The sequence below is a fragment of the Hippopotamus amphibius genome, chromosome 17, assembly GCF_030028045.1.
Source record: "Hippopotamus amphibius kiboko isolate mHipAmp2 chromosome 17, mHipAmp2.hap2, whole genome shotgun sequence".
In the NCBI taxonomy this organism is placed as follows: domain Eukaryota; kingdom Metazoa; phylum Chordata; class Mammalia; order Artiodactyla; family Hippopotamidae; genus Hippopotamus; species Hippopotamus amphibius.
Window position 1 is genome coordinate 8,742,669 of NC_080202.1, and position 12,456 is coordinate 8,755,124.

At 56.1% G+C, this 12,456-nt stretch overlaps 2 protein-coding genes across 8 annotated transcripts; both read right to left on the bottom strand.

The window, feature by feature from the left end:
* Positions 1-258: 258 nt before the first annotated feature.
* Positions 259-4,001, bottom strand: TNFSF13 (TNF superfamily member 13). Of its 6 annotated transcripts, XM_057716427.1 has the most exons (8): positions 2,654-4,001; positions 2,418-2,462; positions 2,233-2,311; positions 2,033-2,080; positions 1,769-1,887; positions 1,419-1,557; positions 1,016-1,164; positions 259-614 (listed from the first exon to the last, which is right to left on the bottom strand). In XM_057716427.1, exons 1-7 carry the CDS (start codon positions 2,909-2,911, stop codon positions 1,055-1,057), a joined length of 798 nt encoding a protein of 265 aa, XP_057572410.1. In that variant the 5' UTR covers positions 2,912-4,001; the 3' UTR covers positions 259-614; positions 1,016-1,054. The 6 variants fall into 6 exon arrangements, with proteins under 6 accessions (XP_057572410.1, XP_057572414.1, XP_057572411.1 ...); XM_057716431.1 differs by lacking the exon at positions 1,016-1,164; XM_057716428.1 differs by lacking the exon at positions 259-614 and having other exon boundaries at positions 849-1,164; positions 2,245-2,311.
* A 26-nt stretch (positions 4,002-4,027) lies between these two features.
* Positions 4,028-12,029, bottom strand: TNFSF12 (TNF superfamily member 12). Of its 2 annotated transcripts, none has more exons than XM_057716432.1 (7): positions 11,751-12,003; positions 11,543-11,593; positions 10,876-10,948; positions 10,158-10,211; positions 10,038-10,073; positions 5,035-5,159; positions 4,028-4,838 (listed from the first exon to the last, which is right to left on the bottom strand). In XM_057716432.1, exons 1-7 carry the CDS (start codon positions 11,907-11,909, stop codon positions 4,587-4,589), a joined length of 750 nt encoding a protein of 249 aa, XP_057572415.1. In that variant the 5' UTR covers positions 11,910-12,003; the 3' UTR covers positions 4,028-4,586. The 2 variants fall into 2 exon arrangements, with proteins under 2 accessions (XP_057572415.1, XP_057572416.1); XM_057716433.1 differs by having other exon boundaries at positions 4,031-4,838; positions 11,543-11,590; positions 11,751-12,029.
* Positions 12,030-12,456: the final 427 nt, after the last annotated feature.

A 12,456-nucleotide genomic window follows, 5' to 3' on the forward strand; every position in this document is an offset into this window, starting at 1 on the left:
GCGCCTGCGCACGGCCGCTTAACCCGAGTTGCGCCGGCGGCTCCTCCACCCGTTCTTTTGCGCCTGCGTGTCCCGTACCGCTCTCCCGCCCCCGAGTCCCGCGCTCCGAAGCCCGGCGTTCCACGCGCCGCCTGGCCTGAGCTGGGGGCCTTGACACCTTAGTCCAGTGAGGCGCGTCGGAGGAGGGCAGGGAGGGCCGGGAGATCCCGGTACGCGGACGGGGCTGAGGCACAGCAAGCGGGGGAAATGGACCCGAGGTTTCATTTATTCTCTTTTATTTTTTAACTTTAGGTCAGGGCTTGCGCAGAAAGGAGAGATCAGAGGAGTGAGACAGGATCAGGACCAGGGCTCGATTTATCCAAGGCTCCCCGGCGACCCGTCCCAGTCCAGAGAGGCTTAGAGTGGCCTACCACGCTAGGGCGTTGGAGGGCGTGAAAGGCAAAACTTGAGACCCAGAGAGTAATGATGTGGCTGCAGGAGGGCTGTCGTCGTCGGGCACCCTCTGCAGACGGGCGCATAATAATTACACCCCTGGAGATGGAAACTGGGGCCCAATAGATGGAGAGAGGGAAGTCAGGATGAGGCTTCTTGTGGAGTGAAGAGGCAGAGGGTACCTAGAGAGAGGTGTGGCATAAAGAACCAGGAGTTTTCCTGAGTGGAGGAAGGATTCGCGGACATCTGCCAACAGGCAGGACGATTGTCTCAGACTGCCGCTAGATGGTGGTGCTGTTCTGGAAGCATTCCAGTGGGACCCAAGGCAAGTCTAGACAATGCCTGGCATTTCCCACCCCCACTCCCTGCCCAACTCCCTCAAGAATTTGGGGCTGGATGGAGCCTAAGAGCAAGATATTCTACCTCTTTAATATGAATGAATTCAAAGCCCGGGGGTGGGGGGTGGGGGGGAGTCATGAGCTGTCACACCTGGGGTTCCAGTCAAACCCAGAAGAAGCTCTGTTCCTGACTGTTCCCTGTCCTTTGTCTAGTCAGCTCTTGGCTGTCTCCAAAATGTACCCACCCTGGTCTTCCAAGCTCAGAACCATCTTTTACAACATGATCACAGTTTCACAAGCCCCAGGAAGGTCCCATGTGGAGAGAGGCTAAGTTTCGCCCTTGCCCGGGGGATTATGACACTCAGAATATCCCCCTGGTGTAAATGGAAGACACCTGAGAAAAGGGAGAAAACAGATGCTCAGTGAAGCACAGCCATGCAGATGCTCTGATGTTTCACCCTCCCTTCTCCAGCTCAACCTTTCTTCTGCCTCCTGCAAGGATCAAGGTATTCTGTCCTTCATCCCTCAGCTCTGCCTCTACACAGGCTTCCAACCCCCTGCCGCAGTTCCCCCACCACTGCCCCCAGGTCAGAGATCTGCTCTCCTCACAGCCACCCTCCACTGCCCATCCAGCTCTCAAGCTCTCACCTGCACTGTAGCAGCTATTGTAGGCCCAGTCAGGGTTGGAGGGCATGCTTCGTATACATCGGAACAGAGTCTCCTGCCTTCCCTGGCCCTCCCGGGATACCACCTGACCCATGGTGAAAGTCACATCATGAAAAAGGACCTGGCAGGGAAGGGAGATGTTGAAGAAAACAGGATAGCGTGGCTCAGGTCTGGGTCGCCTCAGGAGCCCTGGCAAGGGAGCTGAGGAATGAAGAAGGGCCCTCTCAGTTGGGTATGAAATAGGGGCTGGGAACCCTCAGTGCTGGGGCATAAGGCTTTTGAAGAAGGGTCTCCAGCTCCTCAGGTGAGGTTCAGGGGATGTCTGGGGTTACCTGGCTGTACAGCAGATAAACTCCAGCATCCCAGACTCGAACGACATATCCTTGGGCCTCCAGGCCTCCCCCACGCTGGAGAGCTGGTTGCCACATCACCTCTGTCACATCAGAGTCCTCTGGAGGCGAGGAGTGTGGCAGTCAGGATTGCTGTGCACACCCAGACACGTTTCTCCTCTAAGGTCCTCTTGGGCCCAGGTGCCAGCCCCACAGTTCCTAGATCTTGTCCCTCCCCCAGAAGCCATTATTGAAAATAGTGCTCACCCTTGGAGGTGATGTTAACCGGAACAAGATGCAGAACTGAGCGCTTCTCTAGGGAGAAAAGGAGGCAATCTCAGCAGTGCCCACCTACCACCGCTGCCGGGTTGTCAGCCCTCCACCCTCACCCTGGCTCGGGGTCGCAGTCTCCAAATCCCAGTGCCACTTCATCACCTCCCACCCCTGCTGCACCCCGGAGGCCTCACTCTTCTGTTTACGGGTGAGCACTGCTCTCCTTCTCCGGGATCTCTCCCCATTCTCCTGGGCTTCCACGCCATCAGGGCTCTGCTCATGGAAAGAGGGTCCGGGTTACGCTAAGATGCAAGGGTCCCAGGAAGCCTTTCCCCCAGCCCTCCCTCTGCCACAGGAACGCCTCACATCCCTCCTGCACCTTTCCCCAGCAACCTGAGTCTTGGTGCTGGCTGTCCTCCAGGATCTGTTAGGTACGAGAAGCATTCATCTTTAACAGTTTCCTTTCCCGGAATGGTTGCTCCTTTGACCTCCAAACCTGGGGCCCTCTCTTGCACCCATTCAAAACGTTGCAGATCAGGCGGCTGGAACCAAGAGGCCTGGAGACCACCCCGTCACCCATCCTTGTCTCCCAGACAGCCTTCTCCCCCCACTCACCTGCTCCCGGAGGCTCAGCCACGGATACCCTTCCTCCTTCTCGGAGGGCCCTCCGGTCCTCTGCAGCCGGGTCACCTCTCTCCTTAAGGTCTGCAGCTCTGTTTGTTGGGTCAGCAGAACCATGGCACAAGCCACAGCCCCCAGAGCCGCCCCCCAACTCAACCAGAGGGCAACTGAGAGTGCCGGCTCTCGGACCGGGCCCCCCATGTCTCCCGGGGGCCCTTTGGGGGCTAGCAAGGAAGGAGATGAGGCCGGCATGAGCTGGGGACCCTGCCAACAGCTGTGGCCTAAGGAGTGGGGTGGCAAGGAGGTGACAGGGAGGGTGGGGGTGCAGGCAGTGGTGCAGAAGGGAAGAAAGGCGTTACGCAAGGGAGAAATAAAAAGGAACTTGAGAATAAAAAGGAGGGAGGCGGGAAGCAAGCTCGGGGCACTGTTGGTGCCCCTGGCACCCTGCTGCGGGGCCAGTGTTGTCCTGAGACCCCTCACCCTCCTCCAGCCTCAGGAAAATTTGGTGTCAGTCTCTCTAGGAAGGACAGGGCTGCCAGTGACACCCAGGAGGAGCGGCCAGAGCGCAGGAACCCCGGGGCGGCCCCAGAAGTGGGGGAGGGAAGGTTGGCTGGCTATGGGGCATGGTGCCAGGAGCCGGGATGGAGGGACAAGCTGGGCAGCATTGAGGGTCAAGGGGTGAGCGTGGAAGACCCCCTGGCCCGGGCATAGGAGAGATCTCTGGAGCAGTTTGCTGAGAGTGACCAAAGGTGGGAAAGAAGGGGAGGGGGTCAGTGGGGAGGAGAATCAGGGTCGCGGAAGCAAGGAACTGGCTGAGTTCTGGGGTTAAGGCCAGGCCGGGTGTGTTGGAATAAGGCCTGCACTACTCCCTGTGCTGAACTTGGCAAGCAGGACTTCCTGTTTCCCGAGAAAAGCTCTTACATAAGGCTCTGGACAAAGAGAGAAAGAGACAGCCCCGAGCACCCTGCCGCTGTAGGATTCCTCCCTGGACCCAGGGACACAGCTTCCCGGTTTCCTGGGCCCCAGCATCCTGCTTCTTGACCCTAAGCCCCCGCACCGGGCCTGCTCCCACCCCGCGTCCTAGCCAGGGCTTGCGCCAGCACCTGCTGAAGTTTCCGAGGCTGCCAAGAGGAAGGGCTCCTGCTCCTCCCAGCCCAGGGATTCCCCACAGGAGGAAGCCCGCCTCCTAGGTAAATGAGGCTGCTTCTGCTGGACCTTGGGCAGAAGATTGATTTTTTTTTTCCTGGCAATTTGCCTTTCGACTCTCTGCTCATGCCTAGGGGTTAGAGGCATGTAGGTCCCCGCTCTCAAGCCTGGATGTCACCCTGGAATTCCAGGTGTCCTGCCCCCCACTCCCCAACTCCCAGACCCCCTTCCCATGGCCCTCGTGTCCCCTAAGCCCCAATAAAGAGAGCGACCATGACTTATTCTCTTTAATATCCACTTATCAACATTTTGTCACAATAATAATAAAAATAATATCTGTTTTAAAAATCCACAGGGAATCAGCAGGGGAGGAGCCTGTCTTTGTCTCTCACCCCTCACACTGGGGAGCTCCTGGCCGAGTCCCAGTCTCTCTGGCATCCAGCCCCTCTCAGCGCCTGAAGAGGGGTGTTCAGGACCCATCGTCACCCAGAGTGCAGTGAACAGTGTCCTGGGGGGCTGTGGCCGGGGTGGGGGGGGAGTCAGGAGATAAATGGGGCTTTGGGAGCTAGTGAGGTGGGGAGCTGGAGGTGGGGGGAGCTGTCAGAGACAGGGGAACGTTTCTGTGGCATGGACATCACGTGAGCGTGCCCTGGCCGCCTACAGAGGGAGAGGCAGGTCTGGGGGAGGAGCAGCTCAGGGTGGGGCAGAGGGGACCAGGGTGCTCCGAGAGCTGCCGTGGGGAGCCAGTGGCCTGGGCAAACCACCGGGAGACCAGGGCCGCTCAGTGAACTTGGAAGAGTCCAAAGTAGGTGAGGAAGGGGGCAGCCTTGAGATGGGCCCAGGGGAGGGTGCGGATCCGCAGGGAGGACCCCGGCCGCAGGGGCAACAGCCCGGACACCTGGCAGAGACGGAGCTGGGGCCCGAGGGAACTGGCCGCCGTGGCCGAGAACTCCTCCAGGCAGCGCAGGGCCAGCGTGTCATCCACCAGCAAGTCCAGCTTCAGGTAGACAGCCTTGCCCTCATCAAAGTGCACCTGGGGGGGGGGGAGGGGGGCGGAGTCCAGGCCTCTGCTTGCCCTTGGCTCCATCTCCGATTTCCTGAGAGACCCAGGGCTCCTCTCCAGCCCAAACCCCAAGCTCCCCATCCCCACCTTTAACTTGCTCCCACCCCCTAAGCCCAACCCTTCTCCCTTAGTTCCTGCTTTACCCGTGGAGCCAGGTGGGGCTTACCTGACAGTACAGGTAGTACAGCCCAGCCCGGGTGACCATAAATTGCCCGCTCTGGCGGTCATAGCGCAGTGGGTTGGAGCTGTTGATTTTGGCCTCCTCCCAGCCACTCACCGTCCCGTCCACACCTGAATGTGGATGTTCAGAGACAGGGGGGAAATCCCTTTATAGAACTTTCTCACACTCCCCAGTGAGAGCCACTGAGTTTATAAACCTTTGGGCCCACCTTACCCAGAAGATATCTAGATGGCCCAGGGCAAGGGAGGAGCCAGGGCCTAAGGGAACTGGGAGCGTGACAGGAAGTTAGGAAAAGAAACCCAACTTGTATGACCAGAAGGATACAGAGCAAGCTGTCACCAGTCACTTCTAGGGAGAAGAGTGGGACTGAAGAAGCATGGGGGCTTTTGTAGTTCGTGTCCATATTGTTTGCTCTTTTACTTGGAGAATGTAGAAATGCATTACTGGAATCATACATTACTTGGATTATTAAAAATAATTAAAAAGGGACAAACTTTTTAAAAAAGCAAAAAAGAGGGAAAAAAATTAAAAAATTAAAAATAATAAAATGGTACCCAAATGTCCATCCATTGATGAATGGATAAGGAAAGTTGTGTTAAGTCCATACAATGAGATATTATTCAGCCATAAAAAGAAATGGAATAATGGGACTTCCCTGGTGGTCCAGTGGTTAAGATTCCGCACTTCCACTGCAAGGGGCACAGGTTCAGTCCCTGGTTGGGGAACTAAGATCCCTCAAGCTTCGAGGCACGGCAAAGGAAAAAAAAAAAAAAGAAATGGAGGGCTAATACACACTACAGTGTGGAGGAACCTTGAAAACATTATGCTAAGTGAAAGAAGCCAGTCACAAAGGATCGCATATTACATGATTTCTATGAAATGTCCAAATCAGTAAATACATAGAGATAGAAAGTAGGTTGGTGGCTGCTTAGCGCTGGGAGGGATCAGGGGAATACGGGGTGGTGGGTAAAGGGTATAGGGTTTCTTTTTAAGGTAAAGAAAACTTTCTAAAATGACTGTAGTGATGGTTGCACAACTCTGTGAATATACTAAAAACTTAACTGTACACTTTAAACAGGTGAACTGTACAGTATGTGAATTATATTTTAAGAAAGCTGCTACCAAAAAAAAAAAAACCTAGAGTGAGGGTAACTGCAAATTGTAAAGAAGATAAATCATCAAATGATAGAGCATGGTCTCCAGTGGCTTCCCAGGTCCTCCATGCAACCCGCCCCCTCCCCCCCTTCCTTTACCTCTCAGATCTAATCTCACACATTCCTGCAAGTCACAAGACTCCAGCCACTCTGGCCCAGTTTCTGTTCCTGCTGTGCACCAAGTTCACGGTTTCCACAGGGCTTTTGCCGTCCTTCCCTCCCCACGGGATTCTGCCCCGGCCAGGCCCCTTCTGTCCGTCTGGTCCCTCTGAGACCTCCCTAGGCCTCCCAGCCTGGAATAGCTAGTCTCCGCTGCTCTCTCTTCTGCTCACCCCGTTTCTCTTACAGCAGTCACCCCGGAGGGAAATCATATTTATTTCTTTCTGTGACAGTTTGGGGTCTGACTCCCCCAAGGGGCAGGGGCGTTGGTCTTATTGCTGCACCCCGACCACTGGAGCTGGGCCTGCTCTGAGTGGCCACCAAGCACCCACTGGTGGGACGTGGGAAGATAGAGGGGAGGAGGCGGCCACGGCGACAGCTCTCTCTTGTTTGGGTCCATGGGCCACTCTCTGGGGCTTCACTGGCTTCATCTCAGTAGCCTGGGCTTCCTTTCCCAGAACCCCCATCCTCTGCCTGCCCCCCGGGCACTGTCCTGGTTACTTTCTTACTTTCTCAAGGAAAACATAATGCTCCCTGAGCATTTTCACCCCCACCTACGGCTTCCCTTGGCCTTTATTTTGCAGCCTCCAATCTGAGTCCCCAGCCCTGCCCTTTCCTGCCCCTCCTGCCCCCACCCCCCACCCCCTTCCGGGCACCTCAAAGTCACCTAGACCAAAACTGAGCCTGGCCCTCCCCTATCCCAAACTTCCCTGATTGTCTGCATTCCATCCTGGGCTCCTGGTTCTACCTCTTACCAGGCACCCAAGCCTCTCTCCTTCACCAGCTCTATTCACTGATCAGCTCCTGGCAATTGTGCCACCTAAATAGCTTTGTCTCCCTCCCAGGTCTGGCCCCTGCCATTTCTCACTGGGAAGATCGCAGCCTGCTTCCTCTTTGGACTCCCTGATTCCAGTCTTGCCTGGTCCAGTTTACCCCCTACACTACACAGAGCCACAGAGTGATGTTTCCAAAATGCAGATGTGAGCCTTCCTCTCCTTTCTTTGACCCCAGAATAACTTCCAGACTCCATATGCTTCTCTGGGCTCACCCCATCCTGCTCCTCTATTTCTGTCTCCTCAGCCACACAGCTGCTTCCAGTCCTCCAGCCTCATCATACTCTTGGCAAACTCCGGGCTTCTGCACAAACGGTCCCTGCCTCCCTGTCCATCTTACACTCTTGCTTCAAGGCCCATGCCTTTTTGGGGAAGGAGTCCCTGACTCCACTGTAAAGTTGTCTTCCTCTGTGCCGCCATGCGCCTCTGGCTACTTTCATTATTATTCTTGTCATATCACATTGTAATTTACAAGTTTATATGCTTGTATATGCTTGTCTCCTCTCCAGGACAGCAATTCCTTGCAAACAGGTCTGGGTATTATTCACTGTGGGCACCTAGCCAGGTCCTTACAAACAGTAGGATCTCAGCGTGTGTATGCTGAATCAATGAATGAATGAATCTCTGGGTAACCACTGAAATAAACGGTCCATAAAGAGGGGAGGAAGGCTGGCCTGGGGCATGAAGAGTAGGGGGAGAGAAGGAGGGAGGGTGTTCCTGGCTGGGGGACCAGTTTGAGCTGGCGGTGGCTAAGGGCATGGTGTGCCTGGGACCGTGGTGTCACTCAGTTTCACAATCACAACTCATTCCTTACTGCCTGGCAATCGGCCTTCTTTCCCCCACTAGGCTTGCTTTTGCACCATCTCCCCTGCCCCTGTCTCCCTCCAGAGGACTCAGAAGTCATCAGGTAAGGGCTCCCTCATGTCCCCCCACCCAAACCACCAACCGACCTGTTCTCATAGTCGCCATTGACCCTCTCATGGTGATGGGATGATGCGTCCCTCTCTTCCTTCTGGAACCCACTCCCTCCCACCTTCTTGGATGTTGCCCTGCAGGTTCCCCCGACCCCTGCACCAGCAGTCGCCTCTCACACAATGTCCAGAACACAAGCACACGGTAGCTGGGTTCAAATCCCGCTCCACCTCTTATTATTATCATGACCCACACAAGTTACCATCACTTCTATCTGTAAAATGGAGATGATCGGATTATCTTCCTTTTAGGACTGTTTCAAGGATTAGATGAGATTAAACACTGAATAAATATTAGCTAAGATTCATGCAGTATTGTTTATCACTAAAAGGACTAAACTTTTCCTTGAGTCACATCTCCTCTACCTCCTGGCCCATTTCTCTGCGCCTGTCACAGAGAAACTTCTGGAAAGGGTTGTCACTGTCTCTGATTCCTATTTCCAATTTTCTCTTAACCCATTCCATGCTGGCTTCCATCCTAACCACACCACTGACACCGCCCTGTCAAGGTCACCAGTTGGCTTTTAATGTTACCAAACCCAGAGGTCATTTCTCTCTTCTCATCTCATGTGACCTCTCAGCTGCGTTCAACACAGACAGCCACATCCTCCTTCTCAAAACTGTATCTTCTCTGAGACTCCAGGACACTACCCTCCCTGGGTTTCTTCCCCTCTCTCTGGCTGCTTCTCAGTCCCTGCTGGGTTCTCTTCCTCTGCTCCACTTGTAAAGGTCCAAGAGCCTCAGGGCTTCACTCGTGGGGCCGTTCTTTCCCCTGGGTGTCTCATCCAGACCTAGAGCTTTAAATACCATCCATCTGGTATTTATTTTTTATTTATTTATATATTCCTGACCCTACACATCCTGCCCAGGCCTGAGCTTCTCTACCATGTCCAGCCATCTATTTGTGAAACTCATTTGTTTATTATTATTTATCCCACGTAGTTATTATTAGGTCTCAATCCAACTATTAATTTACATACCTCCCAACCTATTTCCTCCCTGGTTAACTCCATTTTAATAAACGGCATCATTATTCTCGAAGATGCCCAAGTTAAAAATCTAGAAGTCATTTCGGATTCCTCCCTCTTCCTTACCCTGCTCAGCCCCCCAGCAAAACCCTATCTTCAAACCACATGTTGAATCCACCTACTTCTCTCCCTCTCAGCTGCCAACACCCTAGACTAAGCCACTCTCATGTCTTGCCTCCTGGCCTGTTACATGGAGGGGCGTTCCAGGTGAGGGAATAGTATGTGCAAAGTCCAGAAGAGGCACACTGGTGGAGAGGGAAAAGAGGCTGAGACCAGACCAGAGCAGGGAGAGGCCGCAAGTCAAGCAGAAAAGCAGTGGAATAACAAAAGGCGGGACTGGGGAGACTTAGCTTGGCAACACAGGTGGGACAGAGTAGGGGTGGGGGAAGTCTAGAATGGGGAAGGGGCTGGAGACTGAGTTTGAGGTTCTGAGGTCATGGTGCTGAGGTGGGGGGGGGTGGGGATGGAAAAGAAGAGCAGAGACTGGAAACATTTGGCGAAAAATGATCTTGGAATATGGAGGGGAAAGGAGGGGGGAAATTCTAAGATGCTTCTTAGAGATGAGCAAGGGCTGAAGGAGTTGCTGGGCTGGTAGTTTGGTGGGGGGATCTGCCTGGGCTCTGGGAGGGGAAGGGGTCTCCCTGGGGTCCTATGAATGAGTCACGGAGAAAGTTTGGGAGCCAAGAGAACCGAGTCCTGGGCACTTTCCTGCACCGGCTTCTGGTGTTCTGAGGCTGAAGGCAGGGATGCGGGTGGGAAGTCAAGGTTTTGGGGGGGCCCTTGTCCAGAAGCCCAGTGCTGTGGGGGTCAGGGAAGAGTGCGGACGTGGGGATGGGGTCTCACCCGCCTGTGCTCCGTCCTGTCCCGGTCGTGGGTGAACTGTAAGACACAGGAAAGGGATGGTGAGCCCTGCCCTGCCCCTCTGCCACCCCTTCTCCCTGGGCATGGCTCACGGTCACCCACCTTCATAGTGGGCTGCAATTGCTCTGCGTGCCCGTGGTTTCCGGCCTTTAGATGCTGAGAATCAAGGAAAGACAGTTGGGCAAAGCAGTCCCCACATCTGGGGAGGGGCAGGGGGGTGGCAGAAGTTACTCTCTCAGCCCCGTTCCCCTCAGAACCCTGGCATCCTTATTCTCATCCAGACTCCTAGCCTCAGAACCTCAGGCCTTTTCCTTCATAGGTAGAGCCACTGATAATTTATCATCCAAACTGGGATGCTTCTGACAGCAAGAGGGGTATTATTAATCACGACACTAAGCCAGCAGGTGTAAGCCAGGACAGCCCCCTACAAACCTGGACACACAGTCACAGGGTCACCCCGGTTGGAACTGTCTTTGCTTCTTGGGGTTCGGGCCTGACTCCCCCACCTGATTTCATCAGGACCCCAGGGGTTCTCCTAGCTTCTCATCCCACCTTCATATCTAGGGTAGGGTCTGAAGTGAGAAGCAGGTCTACGCCACGGAAGGAGATTCAAAGGGAGGGTCTAGGCTCGAGTCTCCATGACTCTGAACCCCCCTTTACTCTCTGTGCCTCAGTTTCTCTATCCGTAAGTGCGGATAATGGGTTTTGCTCTGCCTGCTTCACGGGGCTGTTGTGATGAACAGCAGCGGTAACGAGTCCAGAAGCCACCACAGACCAGCCGCTATTATTATTCCTGAGGTTGGGATAAAGGGCTGCTCACCACTTCTGCGAGGCCGAACCAGTTTCAGGAAAGGCACAGTATCCTGGCGCTCCTCTGTCTGGGGATTCAGGTCCTAGGGGCATTAAGGGCAGGACTAAACCAGGATCTTGCCAGGGACTCCCAGAGACATAAACCCCAGAGACACAAACGGAGACCGACAGGGGGCCCGTCCTGAGAGGCCCCAGCCAGCAAGAGGCACAGAAGTCTTAGGGAGGGATCCAGCCCCTCAGCCAAGAGTGGCCAGGGCCACCTGGAGGCAAGTCAGCCCTCAGTCCCTTTCCCACGACCAGCCACATCCCCCTATTCCACTCGCCGCAACCAGCAATTGGTACACTGCACACACGCCCACACCCGGTCAGCGTGCACAGCGGGTACACACCCTGCACGCACAGCCAGCATCCCTCTTCCACAGCAGGCTCCCGCATCTCACACTCCCACTTGCCCCGCGGCCAATAAACACTTCGTACTCAGGTGACACAAATGCGACGCAAACCCCTTACAGTTGTCACCCTCTCTCTCACACATACCCACGCACCATATGGCTGGTGCACACCCCCCCCCCACACACACACACGGCTGGCACAACCGGGGCACACCCTGCACCCTCAGCCGGCACACACTTCCTATGCCCAGCAGCCCGCCGCCGCCAGCACCCACCCCCACTCACCAGCGGGTCCGGGTCCTCCTCTGCCACCAGCTCCCCCTGGGAAGGCTCCTGCTGGGAAGGAGGCAGCGTCACCCTGTCCTTCTCCACCTGACATCTCACCCTCCACCCATCTTCCTGGCCCCTGGCCCTCGGCCCCCCCGGCCCCATCAGCTGCTCCGCAGAGGCCGCTCCTGATCTGCCCAGGGAGGGGTGTGCAGCCGGGCCTCACCTGGGCAGACAGCGATGCCCGACTCCCCAGGCTGACCACGGCCAGCAGGAGGCCAAGGCAGGCCAGAGCCAGGCCCAGGCCCAGCACGAGCGGGGCCAGCAGGGCGGTGCCCGGCTCCCCCCGGCGCCCCCTCCGCCTCTGGCTCCGACGGGCGGCCATGGGGGCGGGGGGCTGTGCCTGCCTCACCGCCCCCCCATCCCGGGACCCGAGGGATCGGGGGAGGGGGAGCCGGCGGGCGGATCGGGCTGGGGAGAGGGAGGGGCCAGGGAAACGCGGCGGGAGGGGGTGGATGAGGACAGGAAGCCGGACACTGTTTGTGTGATTAAACTCCGAGCCCGTGCGCGGAGCGGGGTGCGCGCCGCTCGGCTTGCAGAGCGCAGAGCGCAGAGCGGGTCCCGGCCGGGGGGGCACACACCGTCCGGGCGTGGAAAAGCGGGGCGATGTTTGTGTGAGTGTGCAGTGGGCGAGGTGGGGTGTGCGACTGAGCGCCCTCCACGCGGCCAGCCGACGGGAGAGAGGGAGCGAGGGCTGAAAGGAACAGAAACTCCACGCGGCCTGTGTGCGGGTGGCCGGGCGGCGACACCGCTGCAACTCCTGCAGGTCTAGTCCTGCCCAAGCGAGATTGCTAATTTAGGCCTCCAGACCAAGGTAACTAGGCAACGTGTGACTGGTCTTAATATTCCCTCCGTCAGCATGGTTAGAGGCC

Bases quoted from the DNA above. Each gene is read 5' to 3' on its own strand.
- TNFSF13 (XM_057716427.1), bottom strand. From the start codon at position 2,911: ATGCCGGCCTCATCTCCTTCCTTGCTAGCCCCCAAAGGGCCCCCGGGA. The intron at 2,463-2,653 runs GTGAGTGGGGGG...CGTACCTAACAG, and splicing joins GGCTGAGCCTCCGGGAGCAG to ATCCTGGAGGACAGCCAGCA. The intron at 1,888-2,032 runs GTGAGCACTATT...CCTCGCCTCCAG, and splicing joins GGTTAACATCACCTCCAAGG to AGGACTCTGATGTGACAGAG.
- TNFSF12 (XM_057716432.1), bottom strand. From the start codon at position 11,909: ATGGCCGCCCGTCGGAGCCAGAGGCGGAGGGGGCGCCGGGGGGAGCCG. The intron at 10,949-11,542 runs GTGAGTGGGGGT...TAATGCCCCTAG, and splicing joins AGGAGGACCCGGACCCGCTG to GACCTGAATCCCCAGACAGA. The intron at 5,160-10,037 runs GTGAGACCCCAT...ATCCACATTCAG, and splicing joins ACAGGACGGAGCACAGGCGG to GTGTGGACGGGACGGTGAGT.